General features: G+C 40.7%; 1 protein-coding gene across 2 annotated transcripts in view; it reads right to left on the reverse strand.

The window, feature by feature from the left end:
• Positions 1-23,811, reverse strand: part of epha7 (eph receptor A7) — a 292,093-nt gene that overhangs the window by 10,503 nt on the left and 257,779 nt on the right. For both annotated transcript variants that reach the window (XM_069887093.1, XM_069887094.1), the window contains exons 12-16: positions 22,625-22,686; positions 20,806-21,015; positions 16,777-16,926; positions 13,897-14,090; positions 5,666-5,821 (exon numbers count right to left, since the gene is read on the reverse strand). In XM_069887093.1, the coding sequence (XP_069743194.1) occupies positions 5,666-5,821; positions 13,897-14,090; positions 16,777-16,926; positions 20,806-21,015; positions 22,625-22,686 (772 nt within the window). The remainder of the gene's footprint in view (positions 1-5,665; positions 5,822-13,896; positions 14,091-16,776; positions 16,927-20,805; positions 21,016-22,624; positions 22,687-23,811) is intronic.

Genomic DNA, 23,811 nt, shown 5'->3' on the forward strand with positions numbered 1-23,811 from the left:
TATTCCTACAATTTAAAAAAAAAAATCAATGCTAAGTCTTACCCTGGATCTCTCACCACCAAATTTACCATTCACTTTCCAGTATTTGTCTCTATGGGTCACTTTGAATTGCACCTCTTTATTCTTGGCAATATATCCAAACAAAGGACTTAATTGCAATACAGGTACATAATTCTTTATCCGGACATCCAAAATCCGGCAAGTGGGGAGAGAGACGGCAGCATGAGCCAGGTGTGGGCAGGGGGGGGGGTGGGGGGGGGGGGGGAGGGGGAGGAGACCAGCAGCGTGAGTCGGGCGGGCGAGGGGTGGTTGATAGCAGCATGACTGGAAGGGGGTGGGGGTGGATATGGCAGCACAATTCGGGTGAGCTTAAATCTAACTTTCCGAAATTCAGAACACACTGTCCCTCAAGGGTTTCAGATAAAGGATTGTGTACCTGCACATCTTCTTGAGAATATATCCACACCATGAATAGCAGTGACCGTCTCTTTTTTCTTTTATTTCTTCAATCCTATTGACTATTTCCTTTTTTCGATTGGTGGAGGGATTAGAGTTTTTTTTTCTTACTCAAAAGGTTATGTTTGTTTATTTTATGTATTGTTGATTTGAAAATTTAAATTAAATAATCAGAAGAGGCAGAAAACCTTAAAAATTGATGAGAATGATGTCAAGATTGCCTTAAAGTAGTTGTCAAAGAAATGCTGGAGGAACTCTGCCAATCTTGCAGCATCCATTAGGAGGTAAAATTATATTACTGACGTTTCAGGCCTGAGCCCTTCTTCAAGGTATAAGCAAAGAACAGGAAGGTGTCAGAATAAAGACTGAAGAATGGCAGGTATCCAGATCATGAACAGGTATTAATTGGATATGATGAGAGTAAAGGTGAGAATTAGTTTTGGCTCTGTGAAAGGAGACAGAGTGCTGGGGGAGCGAAAGGTGACAGGGGAAGAAGTGGGGGAGAGGGGCTTAATAGAAACCAGAGAAGTTGATGTTAATGCCATCTGTTTGGAGGATACCCAGGTGGAAGATGAGGTGTTGATCCTCCATTTTGTGGGTGGTCTCAGTTTGACCCTGGACCAGTTTGATCATGGATGGCAGATTGAAATGGCTGGCCACCAGAAGATCCATACTATTGTGGTGGACAGAGCTGAAATGCTCAACAGAGTTCTCCCAGACTGCACAAGCCTCTTCGATATAGAGGCAAGCACAATGGATGGGTGCAGGATTCGTCTTGTCCTCACCTACAACTACCCCGCCAGCCTCCAATACATGCTCTTATATCCTCACCTACTACTCCACCACCAGACACATTCACCTCTCCACCTTCAGCAGGGACTCCTCCTTCCATGCATCCCTCCCCACCAATCGTCCCCTTGATACCTACTTGTGTACCGTAAGAGATGCTCCACTTGTACCCACACCTCCTCCCTGACTACTATTCGAGGTCCCAAACAGCCCTTCCAAATGAAGCAACATTTCAGTTGTGAATCTACAGGGATCATCTACTGCATCCAATGCTCCGATTGTGGTTTTCTCTGCATCAGAGATTCTGGGCCCAGACTGGGAGATCGCCATGTTGAGCACCTCGGCCCAGTCCACTACCATAGTGTCGATCTCCCATTTCAATTCACTGTCCCATTCCCTTGCTGATATGTCTGTCCATGGTCTCCTGCACTGCCAGACTGAGATTATCCGCAAATTAGAACAATACCTCATCGTTCTTCTGTGCACTCTCGAACCAGCTGGCATTGACATCAATTTCTCAAGTTTCTGTTTATACACTCCCCCTACCTCTTCTTCCCTTGTTGCCTTTCCCCCATCTCTCTCTCTCCTTTCACAGAGCCAAAATTAATTTCTCATTTTTCCTCTGACACCTATTGTTAGTCTGGACTCCTCCCCTCTCCTTCAGTCCTTATTTGATGCCTTCTTGTTCTTGTATGCTAAAGAAGGGCCGATAATGTATCTTTACGGATGCTGCAAGATTGGCTGAGTTCCTCCAGCATTTCTGTGTTTTTACCACAATCACAACATCTGCAGACTTTTGTGTTTCACACTTAAAGCAAATATCACCAGGTAAGGATGTAATCTTGTGTAGCTGGTTAAAGAAGTAAAGGTTGATTGGGAAGTATCAGTTTATAATGTCCATAATCTCTTTGTAGAGTGGTGTGGTTCCTGAGAACTGGATGTCTGTGAATGTTATATCCTTGTTGAATAAAAGTGGCAAAGATATTCCCAACAACAGGAGGGACAGTTTCCACTTGGTACTTTATACAGAAGAAAAAATTAAGGGGAAGCAGTTTGGAATTTGAGAAAGATTTTTGAAGGAAATGTGGTCGAGGTTGGTACTTGTGTTTTTTTTTTCCAAGAGATATTTGATAAAATGCGACATAAACTCAACGAAAATGAAGGCTGTGGAATAGATAAAAAAGTGAAAGGATCTGAAATTGGCTTAGGAAAGAGAAATGGATCCCAAATAAACATGGAATAAGCCCTTCAGTCTTGCTGAATGGATCTGACGCAAAGTGCTGACAATTCTGAGTTCTTCCAGCAGACTTTTTTGTTGTCCTGGTTTAGTTATTTTTGAGGATGGATGAACATGTTTAACTGTGGCCTCCAAATGTCCACAAAATTTTCCTTGGTATTTATTAATCTGCTTTTTAAAACTTCAGTGTGCTAAACAGGGGGGAAAGAAGTGATTAAAAACTGAAGACACACACAGCCCAGTGAACATATGGTACATTAAATTTAATGCAGAAAAATAGATCATGACCGGAAAATGAGAAAGGCCATTTAATATTAAGAGGTATAATTTTAAATTGGCTACAAGAACAGAGATCTTGGTGTATATGTGTACAAATCTACAAAGATGACTGGACAGATTTAAAAAGCTAATAGGTTCCAATGTTTTATAAATGCAGAGCAAATGCCAAGGAACTTGTATGGAACTTCATTAGAGTTCTTGTTCAGTTGCAACCAGAGCATTTCATCCAATTCAGTCTTCCTTCCAATAGTATTAAGGAGGTGAAGATTCAATGGGCAAAAGAGTTTCAGTAAAATGTACTCAGGGATGAGGGACATAATATGCATGATGTACAGGAAAAAACTAGAATTGTTATTCAAGGAAAGAAAGTTTGTAAGTTTATTGGTTATCATCAAGAGCTTAGGCACAGAGTTTCCTTCGGGTAGAAGGGACAAAGATGAGAGATGGATTTAAAATCATTGACAAGATGTTGGAATGACATGAAGGAAACCTTTTTCATACAATAAATAGTTGTGCTCTGGAATTCACCACTCGAGAGGATGGTGTAAATCAGTTTTAAAAGATGTGAATACACAAGGGAGAAGTAGGAAAGCAGTGGGGAAGGAACTGACTGAAAAGATCTTGCAGAAATCTAGCACAGGATTAATAAACCAATTACTTCTTCCCAAGTTGCAACAATTCTATGCAACTTCGTCCTTGATTTTTAAAAAATTGGACATACAGCATGGTAACAGGCCCTTCCTGCCCACGATCTGCTGTCTAAATACCCCAATTAACACAATCCCTGTACACTTTATTTAAAGGGTGGAAGGAAATGGGATCACCCAGAACAAACCCACACAGACACGGTAAGAACAGTGCTGGCTTCAAACCCAGGTCACTAGAATGGAAAGAGTGTTGTATTACATAAAGAACGTGCGTGACTTGCTGGGTTTCTCCAGCATTTTTGTGTAAACTGCAATCACAATGTCTGCAGACTTGTTGATAATTCTATTTTAAAAAAATCATACATTTCTTTGTATACAAGTTAATTTCCTGGATAAATTTTAGTTCTGGTTTATTTTTCATTATGTTTTTCATTGTTTTGGGATAGCTTGTGCATGTTAACACTAATTTACACTTTAACATGACATCAGTGTTTGGAAATATTTGTGGTAAAAACACAACTACAGAAATTGACTCAAAATATCACCATTTAGTGCCTTTATCTTCCCAGCACCCTATTCCCTAGTTGCGAGGAGTTTTGCATAAAAGGAGATAAACCCCTCTATAAAAGTGTTCAATTTAATTCAAATCACAAATTCTAAAATTTAAAATGAATTGTACCCAAAATTAGATTACATTTTATTATGTGTAATTCTGAAGGTCTTTTGGGAATGTTCACTAGAATTCTATGTGAACGTGGGACCTAATATTCAAAGGTCTATTGTTTCCTATAGTTATTGTATCTATTTGCTTTATTCATTTATAATAAACAGTGTTCTTGCCACAAAGGAATTCAAAACCTTCACTTTAAAAAAAAAGTATGAGAGCCTTGCTGTTCCTACAAAACTTGAAAATCCCTGGGTTTGACTATTTTGTGGCTTTAAAATAACGTTGTGATCGTCTAATGGTACTTGGCACTTTTCTTTGAGACATTCACAAGAAATTAAACTATTCATTTATGATGTGCTAGAACATTGTTTCATTTTGTATTGGTGCCAAATTATGCTCAGTTTGTAAAGAAATTAGGAACTTTTCCAAAATTAATTTTGAAATAGTATCAGGTTAGTTTACACCCAGAAAAACACTTTATAACTGCATGCAGATGCCATCTCTGTTCTGTTTCTGTGGGCTGAAGGAAAAGCAGATAAAGTCTTTCAGAGTATGGAGTTTGGGTGACATCCCCTGAGCAGCACTGAGCAAGAAACCATGAGATATGGCAGAGGTTGGTGTCTGTAACCTGCAATCATCCTGGGGCATCACAGCAGAGCATAACCTGGTGTTAACCTCCATAGTAGAGCAGTCCAGGCACATAAATGAGGCTGCACTTTAAAAGTGGCAGCGCAGCCATTGGTTTGGACCCAGGAGAGTTCAAACAGCCTGTTGGAGGAGCAGATAGTGATTTTAAATTTAAATCCTACAACTGCAGGTCTGTGCCCAATATGGAAGAGCCTGTGCTCATCAGTGGCCACAAGGGACTGCAGACTCTAGGGAGCAGCATAGTGGTGCATGGCACCAGAAATGTGAACACTCCTTGTTGAGAAGGAGAAGCAGAGCAGATGATCCTACAGGACAGTGACCATGGTGGCAGTCCAGTGAGGGGCTCAGTGGCTGAGAGACCCACATGGGCTATGGGTGATGTGGTCAGGCCACCCACATGAGCTGCAGGCTGTTGGATATTGGCTCATGGGAATAACGTATTGGATCCAGTATTCCAGAGAGTGCTCAGGGCATCGGGCTTCCTGATCATGTCAGAGGATTGGATTTGGAACTCGGGTTACCAATGGATTAAACAGGAGTCTGCGCAGCTGCAGAGGATGCAGGAGGTGAATTTACGGCCACCCAGTTCTTTCGCTCATACTGTAAGGGGAACCAGTTGACAATTTTGTGTAATGTTACATGTTCTATGCTATTACATGACAATAAAGGAATCTTGAAGTGATGGGTTTGAGAAAAATTCAGGAGTATGGTTACATGATAGGACTCAGAAATTAGCTTAATCGTATTTTACTCTAAGTTAAGGAACATTTTCAACTGCAGAACATAGCTTTCTTTGAGGTGTGAGAACAAATTCCTCAGCCAAGGTACTGTCGTTTTCATGAATGAGAAGTAGTAAGCTTTCACTATTTTGTATAGACAGAAAATAACTTTTATTTTAAGCATCTGCTTCATTCGGATTTTGATGCTCAGTATTAAACTCACTCAATGGTCATCCTCGCCACTGATTCCAGTGTGCTGTAGCCTGCAGCTGTGAAGTTGTCCTTGTACCGTTCCATCTTGATAGCTTCAAGCCAATCGCCTACACAACGGAAGGATGTGAAGTCCAGGGTATTCTGGTCTAGAAGTGGATTGATTGGTCTATATGGAAGAAATTGGGTAAAATTACCATAAGTGAAATAAACCTAATATTGCAATGCAAAAAAGGCCTGCTGAGTTTCTCCAACACTCTGTGCACTGCACTACAATCCCAGCGTCTGCAGGTTTTCCTGTTTAACTGCACCCAATGTGGATTTTATTAAGTAGATTGCCTTGTCACATTAAAACAAAACACACAAACACATTTGGACCTGACCAACTTCTGGAGCAATTAAATGAAACTTCTCCAAAATACATCCTTTGGTGTTTCAATTTTTGGCACACAACTTGTTGCAGGCCTGCAATCTGAAAAACCATACTCTATCCCCACCCTTTATCTGCTACCACCATCCTAACAAAAAGTGGTTGGTGGGACAGTTGATATATAGGTTTTAATTTTCCAAACTCAGTTCATGGATGGGTTGTGTGCCATTTTCGTCACCTAACTGTAAGAAAGATATCAATAAGATTGCAAGAGTGCAGAGAAGATATACAAGGATGTTGTGTAGAATTGAGAAACTGATTTGCAGGGAAAAGATAAACCGGTTAGAACTTTGTTCCCTGGAGCTAGAAGAATTAGGTGGGATTTGATAGAGGTGTACAAAATTATGACGCTTTTTACACTGAGATGAGGTCAGATCTAAGTCAGAGGACATGGGTTAAAGGTAAAAGGGGAGAGATTTAGGGGGAAACTTCTTCATGGAATGAGCTGCCAGCTGAAGTGATGAATGCTGCCTCAATTTTAACATTTAAAAAAAATTTGGACAGACACCTGGATGGGACTAGGCAGAATAGTAGCTCGTCAGAGACCACTATTTTCTGTCTTGTAATGCTCTACGGTTAAATGGTTTGGTTAATTTAGAAAATTTTTAAAAATGTAACTCCTTATGGGGAAAAAAGGAGGCAGAAAACAATTGGATAAGATTTTGTTAGCTTTGCCTTTGGTAAAATTCCTAAATATTATTAAAGCTATTCAGTGGGGGCTGAAATAATTTAAGGTAATGAAGCAAAGCAACTGTGGTTGTGTAAAAGGGAAATCCTTTCTGACCAAATTATTGGACTTTGAAGTAGGTAAAGATGAGTTGTGGATAAAGGGAACCTTGCAGGGAGTATAGTTAAATTTTTGGAAGCCATTTAATTAGGTCAAACTTTATTGTGGAAAATAAAAGTTCTTGCTACAGGAGGCAATGCTTTGGCATAGATAGAGGTTTTACTCATAACAGAAACAGCATAAACTCATATTCTGGTTGGCAAATGAGTCATGTGTCACAAGAATTGGTGCTGTGGACTAACTTTATACAAATTATATAAATGTAAAGGAGATTCACCAGAATATCAACTGGATGTTCCCTGAATTAGAGGGCATTAGTTAACAAAAGAAGAGATTGGAATGACTGGGCTTATTTTCTCTGGAATGAATGAGGCTGAGCTCAGCAGATAAAAGTGTCTGAAGAGCACAGAGAGGAGAGATGGTTTAAAATAAGAAGGCATATGTTTAAGCTGAGAGGGTGGAAGGAGGTTTAATAAAGATATTTAATAATATTTGATATGACTTTATTAAATGGTTTCTGAAAATCTAAGTATACAGCCTGCTAGGTTTCCTTTATCCCCATGCTTGGATCAAAAAGTATTAAGTATTAATACACAATCACATTTGCTTTGCTTCATTACATGGAATTCTATCTGCTGAACATCTTGAATCAAATGTCTTTGGTAAAATATTACAAATTCTGGTGCGTACTATTTCCGTCTCATTTAGTAAGGAGTCACATTTGTTAATTTCCAATTAACCTATCATAAGCGCAGCATTTAAATAACATCAAGGCAGGCACTTGAATAGCCACGGCATTGAAAGTTTGGACATAATGTGGGAAAATGCAATTAGCTTAGTTAGAAACATTGGCCAGCATACAGACAGTGGTCTGAAGAGCCCTTGCTGTGCTGAATGATTCTATTCCTCCTTGTAAGGCATTCCAAGTATATTTAATAAATTTGTTGATGAGCAAAAAGAAAGGAAGATGCAAGGAGAATATAAAACGATGCAAGTGAAACATGAAAGTCTGTAGATGCTGTGATCGTAGTCAAAATACAAACGCTGGAGGAATTTGGTCAGTTTTTCAGCATGCATAGATGGTGATGATATATTTCTGTCATTTCAGACCTGAGAAAGGTATGAACATCTAATTGAAAGGCTGGGGAAAGAGAGGGGGAGGAGTACAGACCAACAGACAAAAGGTTTTAATTGGATAGGATAAGAGGAAAGGTGAGAATTGATTTTTGCTTTAAAGGAGACTAGAGGGAAAAGTGAAGAGAGAGAGAAACACAGCTAGAGGAAAGGAGATGGGGAAGACGATAGAGGAGGGGGAAGAATTTTAACAGAAACCAGAGAAGTCTATATTAATGACATTGACATCCAGTTGGAGGGTGGTGTAGAGCTCGTCGAAAGAATCAAAGACTTGTTGATCCAAACCAAGGCTTTTATTAGCAAAAGACAGGAGCTCTTCACAGGTGGCCGACCAGTCCGGAATGATCCGACCTGGCTAGGGACACAACCCTTTAAGGCCCAGACAGTAGGCGTGGCTTAGCTCTCAGCCAATTGCTGTAAGCGCAGTCTAGATACTGTAACTATATATACTATATACATTGGTGATAGATCTGTACTATCACAGGTGGCCAGACAGAAGATGAGGTGTTCCTCCAATTTGCGAATGGTCTCTGACCGTGGACAAGGGAATGAGGTAGGGAATTGAAATAGGAGGCCACTGGAAAATCCGTGCTATTGCTGTGGGCAGAGTCGAGGTGCTCAACTAAACAATCTCCTAGTCTGTGTCCAGTCTCTCTGGTGTAGAGGAAACCACAGCAGGAACATTGGATGCAATGGGTGACCCCTGCAGATTCATAGTGAAGTTTTGCTTCACTTGGAAGGACTGCTTGTGGCATCAAATGGTCATGAGGGAGGAGATGTAAGTGCAAGTGGATCATCTTCTGCAGACACAGGGGTAGGTATGAAGGGTATGATTGGTTGGGAAGAGGGATTCATGGAGCGAGTGGTTCCTGCAGAAGGCAGAGAAGGAAAGTGCGTACCTGGAGGTAGGGTCATGTAATAGATGGTGGAGCAGGATACGTTGGATGCACAGGCTAGCGGACTGGTAGGTGAGGACCAAGAGAATTCTTTGTTGCTTATGGGGGTACAGGGTGCCAGGGCAGATGTGTGAGTATTGAAGGAGATGGGGGTAAGGGGCAAGTTGATGGTGACAAAGGGGAAACCATGTTGTTTGAAGGAGGAGGTTATCTCTAATGATCTGGCATGGAAGACCTCATCCTGAGAGAAGATGTGATGGAGATGCACAAATTAAAAGGAATGAAATCCTTACAGGGGACAGAGTGTGAAAAGGTATAGTCGAGGTAGCTGTGGGAGTTGGTGTGTTTGTAGAAGATGTGTGTCGAGTTTGTTTACCAAGATGGAGACAGACAGAGTGTTGCTAAAGATGGATCAAGAGAATTTGAAGTTGGGGTGGAAGTTAGCAGCAAAGTGGATAAAGTTGACAAGTTCATAATGGGTACATGAGGCAGCCCCAAAATAGTCGTTGAAGTAGCAGAGGCTAAGTTGAGGGGCCTTTTCCGTATGGGCTTTAGGCATGAATTATTCCACATAGCCAACAAAAAGGCAGGCATAGCTGGTGCCCATGTGGGTACTCATGGGTACCCCTTTGACTTGTAGAAAGTGGGATAAATCAAACAAAAGTTATTGAGGGAAAGGACAAGCTCTGCCAGCCGGAGGAGGGGGATTGGTTGGGTCTATTGTCGAGAAAGAAATTAAGAGATTTGAGCCTTCGGTATGGGAGATGGAGGTGTATAGTGATTGGATGTCCATAGTAAAGATGAGGTGGTCGAGTTCAAGGAACAGGAAGTTGTTGAAGTGATGAAGGGCATGTGAACTATCCCAAATGTAGGTGGGGAAGGACTGGATCGGGAGGGAAAACTGTCAGGTAAGCTGATAGCAGTTTGGTGGGGCAGGAGCATGCGGAAACTACTGACAATCAGTCCATGGTCTCATGCACTGCCAGACTGAGACCACCTGCAAATTGGAGGAACAACACCATCTTCCATCTGGGCACCCACCAATCAGATGGCATTAACATGACCTCCATTTTTGTGTTTAAACACCCCCAGCCCTCCCCATCTTATTCTCCCAGTCTATGTGAAAGGGAAAAATCTCTCTCCTCCCTTTCAGAGCCAAAATCAATTCCCACCTTTCCTCTTATCCAGTTAACATCATTTGTCTGTTGGTCTGTACTACTCCCCCTCCCATTCTTCCCCCAGCCTTTCATTCAAATGCTGTGTTTCTTCACTCACATCTTGAGGAAGGGCTCAGGCTCAAAATGTTGCTAATATATCTTTACCTTCTATGGACACTTCAAGAATGGCTGAGTTCCTCCAATAGATCTGTGTTTTGACAAAATGTTAAGTGGGAATATATCTGGAAAGGGTATAATGTGTGTAAATGTCTTCTTTGGCCAGAAAAATAATAGAAGCGTATTATCTCTATGGTGTGAGATGGAACCGCTCAAAAGTAGGAGGATCTCGATATATCAGTGCATGATTCACAAAAGGTTACCAAGGCTACACTGCCAGATAAACCATAATCTTACCAGAGGAGCAGTCTTGAGGGGTTGAGTGGTCTGTCCCTGCTCGCCAGTCACATGTTGATGCCCAGGCTAATCCCACCAGGGTTAAAGCAGTTTATTGTGCAATTTGTACACAAACAACCCATGTTAATTAATTGTGTATCTAAGTTTTGACATCTGTGCTACTAAGAACAGAAGCATTCATAATAACCATATAACAATTACAGTACAGAAGCAGGCCATCTCGGCCCCTCTAGTCCGTCCAATTTTAAGTGATCTCCTTTAGTCCCACTTGTCTGCACTCTGCCCATAACCCTCCAATCCCCTCACATCCATGCATCTACTATCCAACTTTTTCTTAAATGACAAAATTGACCCTGCTGCATCCACCTCTTCTGGAAGGTCATTCCACTCAGCCACCACTCCTTAACTCATGACCCCTCGTTCTAATCTCACTTACCTTCAAGGGGAAGAGCCTATTCACATCTATATCTAATCCCCCCTCAACCTTCTAGGCTCCAATGAATAAAGACCCAGTCTACTCAATCTTTCTATTCTAGATACTGCAATCCAGGCAACATTTTAGTAAATCTTCGCTGTACCCTCTCTACCTCATTGATATCCTTTCTATAATTTGGAGACCAGAACTGCAGACAGTATTCCAAATTTGGCCTCACCAATGCCCTGTATAGTCTCAACATCACTTCCCAACTCGTATACTCTATGCTTTGATTTATAAAGGCTAGCATACCAAAAGCCTTCTTCACCAGTCTATCCACATGAGATGCCACTTTCAAAGAACTATGAACTGTTACTTCTAGATCACTCTGTTCCTCAGTGTCCTCCCCTTCACTGCATATAATATGGATAAATGCGAGGTTATCCATTTTGGAGGTAAGTACAGGAAAGAGGACTATTATCTAAATGGTATCTGTTTAGGAAAAGGGGAGATGCAGAGAGACTTGGGTGTTACTGTGCACCAGTCATTGAAAGTGGGCGTGCCGATGCAGCAGGCAATTAGGAAGGCAAATGGTATGTTGGCATTCACAGCAAGAGGATTTGTGTACAGGAGTACAGAGATCCTGCTGCAGCTATATAGGGACTTGGTGAGACCACACCTGGAGCACCGTGTGCCATTTTGGTCTCCTTATCTGAGGAAGGACATCTTTGCCAAGGAGGGGGTGCAGAGAAGGTTCACCAAACTGATGCCAGGAATGGATATGAAGAAAGGTTGGATAGACTAGGCTTGTATTTTCTGGAATTTAGAAGATTGAGATGGGATCTTATAGAAACATATATAATTCTTAAGGGTTTAGACAGACTAGATGCAGGAAGGTTGTTTCCAATGCTGGGAAAAACTGGAACCAGGGATCACAGTTTAAAGATAAGGAGGGTTTTTTTAGGATTGAGATGAGAAAAAAAATATTCTCTTAGGGAGTGGTGAATCTGTGGAATTCTTTGCCACAGGAAATAGTTGAGGCCGGTTCCTTGTCAATATTTAAGAGCAGTTTAGATTTGGCCCTTGTGGCTAAGGGGATCAGGGGGTATGGGAAGAAAGCAGGAACTGGGAACTGATCAGCCTTGATCATAGTGAATGGTGGTGTAGGCTTGAAGGGCCAAATGGCCTACTCCAGCACGTATTTTCTATATGTCCTGTTTTTATTATTTTTCCTAAAATGAAGCACTTCATACTTATTGGTATTAAACTCCATCTGCCATCTTTCAGCCCACCTTTCTAAGCGTCCAAATCCTTCTGCAGTCTCTGAAAACCATCTTCATTATCTACAACTTCCCCTATTTTTGTATTGTCTGCATATTTACTAACCCAATTTACCACTCCATCATCCAAATCATTAATGTAAATGATGAACAACAAGGGACCCAACTCCAATCCCTGAAGCACACCGCTTGTCACCAACTTCCATCCTGACAGTCAGTCACCCACCACGACCCTCTAGCCACCGTTGAACTAATCTATCTATCTCAACATTATTACTTAGCATCTGAACTTTCCTTACCAACCTTCCATGTGGAACCTTATCGAAGGCCTTACTGAAATCCATATTAGACAACATCCACTGCTCTACCCTCATCAACCTTCCTAGTTAGCTCCTCAAAAAATTCAACAAGATTTGTCAAACATGACCTTCCCCGCACAAATCCATGTTGGGTGTCCCTGACTCTCTAGATACTCATACGTATTATCTCTAAGAATACTCTCCATTAGTTTACTGACCACCGACGTCACCCTGTTCGCTATAGCCACCTCATATCTTATTTTCGCTTTCCTAATTTCTTTCTTAAGCTTATTACAATCCATGTTTTTCCAAGCAACTCATTTATATTTAAACTCGTTTCTTATATTTAATGTAGGCCTCCCTTTTAATTTGAACCAATTGTTTAATCTCCCTTGAAAACCATGTCTCTCTCTAACTTTTGGCTCTGCCTTTTATCCTAAAAGGAACAAAGATTTTGCACCCTCAAAATCTCACCTTTAAAAGACCTCCAATCCTTCTCTACCTCCTTCCCACAAAACAAATCAGCTGAAACCATTTCTTCAAATCTGGCTTTCCCCTACTTAAATACCTTAATCTTCGGACCAGACCTATCCCTTTCCATAATTTAAATTAATGGTACCATGATCACTCGCCAAGGCAAATAGCGCCTTTGGAAGACTACACAAAAGAGTCTGGAAAAACAACCAACTGAAAAACCTCACAAAGATAAGCGTATACAGAGCCATTATCATACCCACACTCCTGTTCGGCTCCGAATCATGGGTCCTCTACCGGCACCACCTACGGCTCCTAGAACGCTTCCACCAGCGTTGTCTCCGCTCCATCCTCAACATCCATTGGAGCGCTTACACCCCTAACGTCGAAGTACTCGAGATGGCAGAGGTCGACAGCATCGAGTCCACGCTGCTGAAGATCCAGCTGCGCTGGATGGGTCACGTCTCCAGAACGGAGGACCATCGCCTTCCCAAGATCGTGTTATATGGCGAGCTCTCCACTGGCCACCGTGACAGAGGTGCACCAAAGAAAAGGTACAAGGACTGCCTAAAGAAATCTCTTGGTGCCTGCCACATTGACCACCGCCAGTGGGCTGATAACGCCTCAAACCGTGCATCTTGGCGCCTCACAGTTTGGCGGGCAGCAACCTCCTTTGAAGAAGACCGCAGAGCCCACCTCACTGACAAAAGGCAAAGGAGGAAAAACCCAACACCCAACCCCAACCAACCAATTTTCCCTTGCAACCGCTGCAATCGTGTCTGCCTGTCCCGCATCGGACTTGTCAGCCACAAACGAGCCTGCAGCTGACTTGGACTTTTTACCCCCTCCATAAATCTTCGTCCGCGAAGCCAAGCCAAAGATGACCATGATCACTGGATCCGAAGTGCTCCTCAACATGATCACTTACAATCAGTATGTGTTTATATTTTACTCTCACCTACTGCAGGTACCCACAGGAACCTTCAGACTATTTGGATTACGGATCATTTTGTCCAGGATGCCAACTATCTGATCAAACTTGGGTCTCTCATTGCGCTCCTGCTGCCAACAGTCAAGCATCAGTTGGTGAAGGCCGGGTGGACAATCCATTGGAGCAGGGAGACGATAACCCTCCTCTATAGCCTTTATAACCTAAACAGTGAAAAGATGAAAATGGATTAATAGCAAAGCAAAGAGCTTCTGCACTTTTAAAAGAATATCAACAACATCAAGAATGGCAATACTGCACTTTTGATAGCACAAGCTTCCTGTTTCATTTTAGAAATAAATTTTATACCATTCCTCTTTTGTAAGCTGACAGCAGCAAATGCGGTTGATCTAAAATAACAGGGCTCAGGACAGCACTGACAGAGATCAAAAAGACCAGCTTAACTCCCGAGTGTTTGTTTATAAGCAGAATATTGATACGGAGGAATATGACAAGCATAGTTATGCCAAAATCAACCTTGAGAATGAAGCATGCCTTGTTTCAAAAGGATAGCAGCCCACATGACTAAACTTGATGTTTCTCAAATATGTTTCCTCAGTGTAATTTAAAAAAATGTGGAAGAGTGGCGGCAGGGAATGAAACTTCCCACTTCACTGGCTCTGAAGAGAAAGGGAAATTGCTTCCTTGCTACTTGCCTAACTATCGACACTGCCCTATCTGACAGTCCGAGTTACCTTCAACACCACAAGATGTCACATAGTAACACCAGACACATACACAGACTGCTCTTTAATGGAGACCTGCATCCGAGTTCCTCCTTGTGGTTTCAAATTATTGCCCAGTTATGGCCACAGTTTCTACGATTCATGATTTAAGCATGCAGCATCATGGCATCTCAAGGAGTGCAAAAGGGGAGGAGGAGGCTGATGAGATGAATCTGAATGTGGAGGAAGTTCAAGGCAGATGATGACAGGATTCAATGTTAGCACCTATTCAAGATGTCAGCATATCTCCACGTTTCTTAGGATGCCTGATTTGAGTCGCACCTTAAACCTGCTGCTTCTCAAACACAAAACTAATTTCAATTTGTCAATTTCTCACCAGAAATGGATAGTCACATTCTGGAAACTGTGCAGAAAATCCTGAGTGATCTCTAGTATTTCCTTATCCGAATGAATCCAAAATAGTGCACGAAATGGACTATTTGTGCATTTACTTTTAAAAGAAAGAAGAAAGATTGCCATAAGTCAACAGAAGTAATAAGAGAAAAAAAAGTTGATTCAGGTAGCAGGGCAGTGAGTACCTATTAGATTATAGTTCCTAAAGTAACACGTACATTGTGTTGCAATTATTTTCAGGAACTTTAATTAAATCCTGATAAGACATAATAGTCTGCACTTTTCTATATTTTAGTAACACTCGGCAAATAACTGTTAATTCAATTATTTCTAACAACTTTCCAGCTTTTGTCTTATCTATCCCTTGTCATAATTTTATGCTTCTATAAGTTCTCTTCTTACTTTTCTGAACTTCAGCTAGTTCAGTCCCAGGTAATTCAATCTCTGCTCATTGGCTAAATCCCTCATCTATGTGATCAAACTGCTGAATTTCCATTGCACTATCTACAAAGCCATATCTCAAGTAAAGAGACCAGAAATGCACATAGTACTCCAGGCCCTGCCTGACTATGCAGCAGAACCTCCCTGTTTTTGAATTCAATCCCTCTAGCAATGAGGGCCAACATTCCATTTGCCTTCTTGATCATCTCTTGCACTGCTAACTAACCGTTTGCAATTCATGCACCAGCACTCTCAAGTCTCTCTGTGTAACAGCATGCTGCAATCTTTCACTATTGAAATAATAATCTGATTTTTTTTCTTCCAGAGTGAATGACCTTTCATTTACCGATATTGTACTCCATTTGCAAGATCCATTCACTTAATCTATCGACATGTCTCTTCACCATTTTCTGTGTTTTCCCGTAGTGCATGCAGCAAATTTTGGGAATCCGGAATTAAGCACATTTAGGCATGTTGATAAAAAAGAGCTCGAGGTGGTCTGGAATTCCCATGAAAGGGTCAATTTTCTAGAGAAACAATTCAGAACAAACTTTTTTTTTCCTCAACCGTCTCATGAGGAATAAAAAACCTCTGCCAGTTACCATCAAGGTCCAAATAAGGTAAAAAGATTGGACATTGCTCAATGGCCGTGAGCTGAGGAGGGTATTAAAAATCCATCATACTTTTGGACCCTGGGGGGGGGGGTGTCACTTAAAGACAATAAAAAGCAAGGATGGCATCATCAGCTTGGACTGTTGGCTGCCAATCCAGTATCCGTGGTCGATAAATGTAGTGGTCAGCACAATACTATTAGAGCATCGGTGACCCGGGTTCATATCTGGAGTTGTTTCTGCATGGGTTTCCTCCAGCTGCTTCGATTTTTATCCCCAAAGACGAATTTGGTTGTCTCGAGGTGTAGGTGCCATGCTACACAAGACATCAAATCTGAAACTTTTCCAGGGTTTCACAACGCGTTTGATGTCCATCATTCTTATCAACAGAGTTAACAAATCATGAGTTGCATTTACAATGAGAACCGATTCAATTATTTTGAGTGTGTGGCCTGCATTGAATTAATTCTGATTCTTTTTTTTCTTTAGTTAAGGCTAATTGAGGGCCTGCCATGCATTTAAAATCTATTTACACAAGTGCATACATTGATTAAAAATCAACTTGATAGAAGAGCTTCTCACGTAACAGATAATTTTCCTGTCAAGCTTGGAACAGAGAGTATTTACAACAATTATCCAGCAGCAAAATTTCAGGTTTGTCATCCAATGGTTCAACATGAATTTGATTTGAACTACACACAGGGAAAGTGGAAACTTACATCCTGATTAGACATATCCCAGTAAGGTCGCTCTCCATAGGACATGACCTCCCACATTACTATTCCATAGCTCCACACATCACTGGCTGATGTAAACTTGCGGTACTGTATGGCTTCAGGAGCAGTGTAACGAACTGGAATTTTACCACCCTAAGAAAACAAAAGTATCAGCGAGAAATGCTCAAATTTCAATTTTATAACAACATCGAATTTGATTGTTTTTTTGTCACGATTATCTTGAATATGACATACGAGTACCTGGTCATTTGTTGAGATGGAAATCAGTAATTGAAGCAAAATCCAGAAATAAAGTTATCTTTTGATCTCCAAGGATCAATATACATACTGTAATGCCTTCATGAATGCTTTGAAACCATATATACATTTATGGACACAGGGCAGCTTTCATAAAGTATTCACCTGTTTATAGTTTGAAATGTTTAAGACTACGACAAGGTCATACTATTGTAAAGATGACACACACCATGACGCTTCAATCTAGTAAGATCGCAAAATGAACAATCACGGATATCAAATGAAAACCACATCAGTGTTTGGCCACATAGTTATGAGTATTCAAGGACTATAGCTTCATGGGGCACAGGTGTTAAGGATTATTGTCACCAATCTTCACTATTTGCAGCCTGCAGTTCAGGAAGTTGAAGATCTATTTGTAGGTGAGAGACCTAGGTTTCAGACTTGTGTTTGGTTGGTGCCATGTTGTTGAAGGTAGAGTCTGTTCTTGTTATCCAGGAGTTCCAGGGCAGAATGCAAGACCAGGGATATTGCATCTGCCATGGACCCGTTGTGATGGTAGATGGATTGTAGTGGAGGTAAAGCGACCAACTTTGCGAAGTACCAAATTAAAGAAGTTGAAGCGTGAATCTTAAAAATATCAAGATTGTAAGACCATGGGGCTGGACATGATATACCTCAGGCTGCTATGGGAAGTGAGAGAAGTGGGGCAGTAGCTATGATCTTTGAATCCTCTTTGGCTGCAGGGGAGGTGCCGGAGGATTGGAGATTGGTAAATGTAGTTCCATTGTTTAAAAAAGATAACAGGGAGAATCCTGGGAATTATAGTCCAGTGATTCTTATGTCAGTAGTTTGCAAACTATTGGAGAGGATTATCAAGGATAGGATCTATGAGCATTTGGAGAAGTAAAATCTACTCAAGGATAGTCAGCATGGCTTTGTGAAGGAAAGGTTGTGCCTCACGAGTCTAATTGAGATGTTTTGAGGAAGTAACAGAATAAATTGATGAGGGTAGGGCAGAAGACGTAGTCTACATGGACTTTAGCAAGGCATTTGACAAGGTCCCCCACGAGAGACTCATTCAGAAAGTCATGAGGCATGGGATCAGTGGAACAATGGCTATGTGGATAAAAAATTGGCTTATAGGAAGAAAGGAGAGAATAGTAGAGGAAGGAAAGTATTCTGCCAGAAGGTCAATGATGAGTGGGGTGCTGCAGGATCTGTTCTGGGTCCCCTGCTCTTTGTGATTTTTGTAAATGACCTGGATGGAGGTGGAAGGGTGGGTCAGTAAGTTTGCGGATGACACAAAGGTTGAATGAGTCGCAGATGGAGCTGAAGGTTGTCAAAGGTTACAAGAGGATATAGATAGGTTACAGAGTTGGGCATATAAGTGGCAGATGGAGTTCAATCCAGATAAGTGTGAGGTGATGAATTATGGAAGGACTAACCAGAAGGCTGAGTACATGGTTAATGGTCGGTTACGCAAGAGTGTGGATGCACAAAGGGACTTTGAATGCAAATCCATGCATCTCTCATGGTCACCGCACAGGTTGATAGGATACTTAAGAAAGCCTATGGGATGCTGGGGTTCATTAATAGGGGGATTGAATTCAGGAGTAGAGAGGCCATGTTACAATTCTACAAATCTTTGGTAAGACCACACTTATTATGTTCAGTTCTGGTCATTTCATTATTGGAAGGATGTGGAAGCTATGGAGAGAGGGCAGAGAATATTTACCAGGATGTTGCCTGGATTGGGAAATAAATCTTATGAGGCAAGGTTAGCAGAGCTGCGACTTTTCTCTTTGGCACATAGAAGGATGAGGGGAGACTTAATAGAGGTCTACAAGATTATGAGAGGCATAAATAAGGAGGATAGACAACACCTGTTTCGTAGGGCAGGATCAGCAAATACCAGAGGACGTATGTACGAAGTGAGATGGGGATAGTTTAGGGGAAACATCAGGGGTAAGTTTTTTTTTTACACAGAGAGTTGTGTGTGCCTGGAATGCCTTGCCGAGGATGTTGGACATTGAAACATTGGGGGCATTTCAGAGACTCTTGGATGAAAAGAGGACTAAAGGGCCTGTACTGTGCTGTATTGTTCTGTTCTCTGATGAATAATGTCAAAGCCAACAGGCAAGTGTCGTTGAGGCACATTGTCTTGCTTTTTTTTGGTACTGGGATAATAGCGATTTCTAATAGCAGATGGGAACTTCAGCTTGCAGCAGGGAGAGGTTAAATTGGCCGTGAATACTCCTACCAGCTGGTTCGCAGGACATGGCCAGGACTCGATCCAGAGCATTTATTGCTGATATTTTAATGCTTCATTTGGTAGAATTTCCTCCACATTTATGATTTCTTTGAACATTTCAAAATATTTCATTGATCTAAGTTTATATATTGACAGCTTGTTCATATCTATTATGTTCAATGAGAGTGACCACAGGCAATGAGAATGTTTATTCAGCAGATTTATCGACCACAGCACATAATCCTTCTGTATGAATATTATGGATTGTAAATGCATGGAAACAAATGCTACCTTTCACCCATACCGATGAATAATCATTTGAAAATTCAAAAAGATTTATCTTTAGTGTTTATTAACTCCTGTCATATTATAAAACTCAAAAAGTTGATACGATTTCTGTGGACAATGATGTTATCTGTGATATACTGGAAAAATGATTTTTTGATATCCAATGTAACAAAAATCAGCTCAGTTTGTCTCCTCAGATGCACTTGAAATATTGTGCAACTTTGTCACCTCCATGTGTCTTATACTTTGATCGTAATTGCGGCATAAACGGGAAGTTATGATTGCTTGGGCACATACTAAATCTTGCTGAAGGGAGTTTAGGTCCACGATAATTTATTGAGGAGGTGGATCAGATGATAAAGGCATAGGTCCTGATCTGAAATAGGCTAAGTGAACTCAGTTTCTTTGTGCACACATATATAGGATGACAGATACCTCCAGGTGCATTGCAAGCTGGTGATACATGAAGTGATTCCAATGACATGACAGTTTATGAGTAGGACAATTTGTGAATGTCATTTCAGAGCACATTTACATGGACACGAAGAGGATGGAAATGCAAGTCTGTAAGTAGATTCTAAGGAGGAATTTGAAGATGGCAGAGATATAGTTAAGCAATTTACTGGTGGGTTTCACAAAGGTATTGATGGTGCAATTTGCCTGTGGGCTTGGAAATCAGTACACCGGTTAGAGGAGTGGTGTGAGGGGATACAGTTGAGAGGGTAGGAACAAAGGCTTGGATGTAAAGCTTGAGCAAATGAAGGCTGATTAAAAAGGTTAGTAAGGGCTCAATGGGCAATCGTATGAAAGAGGAGCTTTTCAATTAATTGCTTTTTATGAAGACTGACAATGTGGGTGCCAGGAATGCCAATGGCAAATTCAAAGTGACCAGTGACAAGGGCAGTTTAAGAGTTTATGTACCAGCTAAACTGAAAGTATATCATTAGATGCGCAAAGTGAGGTGATGAAATCAATGTATTATACTAGCAGTGATTTTTGACTCCAGCATCTCTGATACTGTGAGCAGATTTTCTAATCCAGCCAACTTCATCGCCAATGTTTTTTTAAAAATCAGTCTCCAAGAAGACCCCAGCAGCTTACCATTACAATTAATCCTGACAACAGCTGTTATTTTTGAATAATTAAAAAGAGTCTCTGTGGCAAGCAGAGTAATATGCTGAATGTGAATAAATAACAAATTCTAACAGCTAGGAGAAAATGGAGCAACTCACTGTTGTGGTGTAGACAGCCTCTGGGTCATCTTCCACAATCCTTGACAGGCCAAAATCTGAAACTTTGCAGACAAGATTGCTGTTGACCAGGATGTTACGGGCCGCCAAATCTCTGTGCACATAACCCATGTCGGCGAGATACCTCATTCCAGCTGCAATCCCACGCAGCATTCCAACCAGCTGAATCACTGTGAACTGGCCATCATGCTTCTAATGGATCAAAACAATGTCTATATATAATATTTAAATAGAAAAGTTGCCCAATTCTATATTTAATACAACAGATCAGGTCTTCACTACTGTCAATAAAAACACAATAATGCTGGAGGAACTTAGCAGGTCCATAGGAGGTAAAGGTATGTAACTAATATTTTGGGCCTGAGCCCTTTTCGAGGTAGCTTTATCTTCTGTGACGCTAAGAATTCTCACAGCGCTGTTGTGCTTTTACTATGTTCACAGTGTCTGCAAACTTTCATGTTTCACTTCACTACTGTTGGACTAATTTCACCAATAATGCAGATAAAATGACCTGTCAGTAAACCTCCACTTCCAGCGGGCCTAGTAACAGTGCAGTAACCTCCCATTCATCTTATGTCTGTCCCATTTGTTGCCATTATTTACCAAATTACTTGGCGAGTGAAATGCATGGGCACTGAGAATCTGAATTTTATGGGACAACAAAAAATGCCATGAATTTGACTTGCCAGCCCTAATTTAAACTGTAAAGGTTTAAAGGTTCCAGAAACAAACTTATTTGATTAAGATAAATTGGTCACTGTCCTAAGCACACATTGTTGAAGATACCAAGTTATTGTTGGCAAACTTTGAACTGATGTTCTGCTGTCATAGCAATCAGAAACATTAAAGTCCTCAGGGTAGAGATTAGTAGTGTTGAATATACATTGTTTTTACTCGCTGGCCATTTCATCCACATCCAAAATGTGGATCTATTGTGATGAACAGAACTGAATTTCCGAAGTGGACTTAACAGTGTTACTGCTGATCATTGCAAGTTCAGTGCATGAAACATTTAGAACATAGAAAACTACAGCACAGTACAAGCCCTTTGGCCCTTGACATTGAGCCAACCTATATATTCTTACCAAAAAAAATACTAAACCCTTCTTACCTCTATTTTTCTTTCATCCATGTGCCAGTCTAAGAGTCTCTTAAATGCCCCTAAGGTTTCAGCCTCCACCTCCACCCTTGGCAAAGCATTCCAGGCACATATTCCTGATGTCTCCCTAAACTTTTCTTCCTTCACTTTGTATAGATGTCCTCTGGTGTTTGCTATTCCTACTCTGGGAAAATGGTGCTGGCCGTCTACCTTATATCTGCCTCTCAGAATCTTGTAGACCTCTATTAAGGCATCTCTCATCCTTCCTCACTCTACATAAGACATACTTGCCAATCCAGGCAACATCCTGATCAATCTCCTCTGCACCCTCTCCTTAGATTCCACATCCTTCCTATAATGAGGTGACCAGAAATGAACACAATATTTAAAGTCTGATCTCACCAGACATTTGTAGATTTCTGCCTCAATACATTCTATGCTATTACCACAGAAAGGCTTAAATATTTTATCAAGTAATCAAGAATAGCATTTGAATTTTAATATAGCCACCTGAAGGTTAATGAAAATTGTACCAATTTAGTTGTTAAGATTTTCATATAAATTGCTACAAAACAAAATTTTAGTTTATTCTGATTTTTTAAAAAAGCTATTATCTTTTTCAAGAAGATGCAACATCTCCGTCTGTTTTCTATTACATGTCTTTACAACAATGTGTAAAAGTCTGTTTGTTTTCTCACTTACCCGGAGAAATGCATCCAGTGCTCCATTCTCCATGTATTCAATTACAATCATAATTGGTTTACCTACAGAAATAAAGTAAGCTTACTGTAAATGACAAATTCCTCTGGGTGATTGCATAAGGTTTCTCGTTTGATGCAATTGATACTTCTGAGAGCACTTGCAAAGCTTGCTGCTGCTGCTTGGAATGGTCTGTAATTCCAGGATGTTCATTAAGCAGCACTTAAAGATCTGAGAAATGTATTGATGTAATTATACATGAAGTTGGAAAGCTTTCTGATATGGCTGATATTGTAAACCCTATGTTTCTGTGACATTAATCAAAGAGGCCACAATTTCCCTCCTGTTCCAGTAAAGGGAAAATAATGATGTTTTGAAATTAATCCTACAGGACTGGATTGGGTTAATTGCAGGCAATCATGCCCTAGACTTTGGTTAGTGAGGGGAATGTAAAGGCAGATGTGGGACTTATAAAACTAAAAAAAAATCATAACAACTCAAGGTGCTGGAAATGCTGGAGAATCTCAGCAAGGCAAGCAACGAGTTATGGTAAGATACACAGTCCTCTCTTTCTTCACAATGCCCAATTTGCTCAATTTTTCAGGCATTATCTGTTTTAATTTTGAACTTTTAAAGTGCTGGCATCAAATCATATTTTAGATTTACTTGATCAGTGATTTTTTGTTTTAGTTTCGGAATTGCGGGGAAGTACCTTAGATAAAGGAAGTATGGAATTTTCATTGCTGACATTAAATAAGGATGGAATAATTTGATTTAGTTTTCCCCCGTACCTTGAAACGGATTTGAATATATGGTAAAGATGATACACTAAAACAGGTATTTACAAATGTCCGTTAATGCTGGAACATATTATAAATAAGGATCAAGATCAATACTTAATAGCTCTTCATTCTTTTAGCATCTGGAAGAACAAAACCTTAGGTCAGCCACTCCCAACAGAGCCCCTATATTGCACCCCCCTCCTCATCGAGACCCATAGCACATTTAAATAAAAGCCTTATTTTATTTTCACATTGCATAACATAAATAATTTTGTTTTTTTATATTGTAGTTGGTAGGAGGGAAGTATGGAAGAAAACAAATCTTGACTGCTTCATTGGGAAGGGGGCCCATAAACTTTGAGCAGAGTCCTAAGGGCCCACAGCCAAAAAAAAGGTTGAATATAGCTG

The sequence above is a fragment of the Narcine bancroftii genome, chromosome 6, assembly GCF_036971445.1.
Source record: "Narcine bancroftii isolate sNarBan1 chromosome 6, sNarBan1.hap1, whole genome shotgun sequence".
Classification (NCBI taxonomy): Eukaryota; Metazoa; Chordata; class Chondrichthyes; order Torpediniformes; family Narcinidae; genus Narcine; species Narcine bancroftii.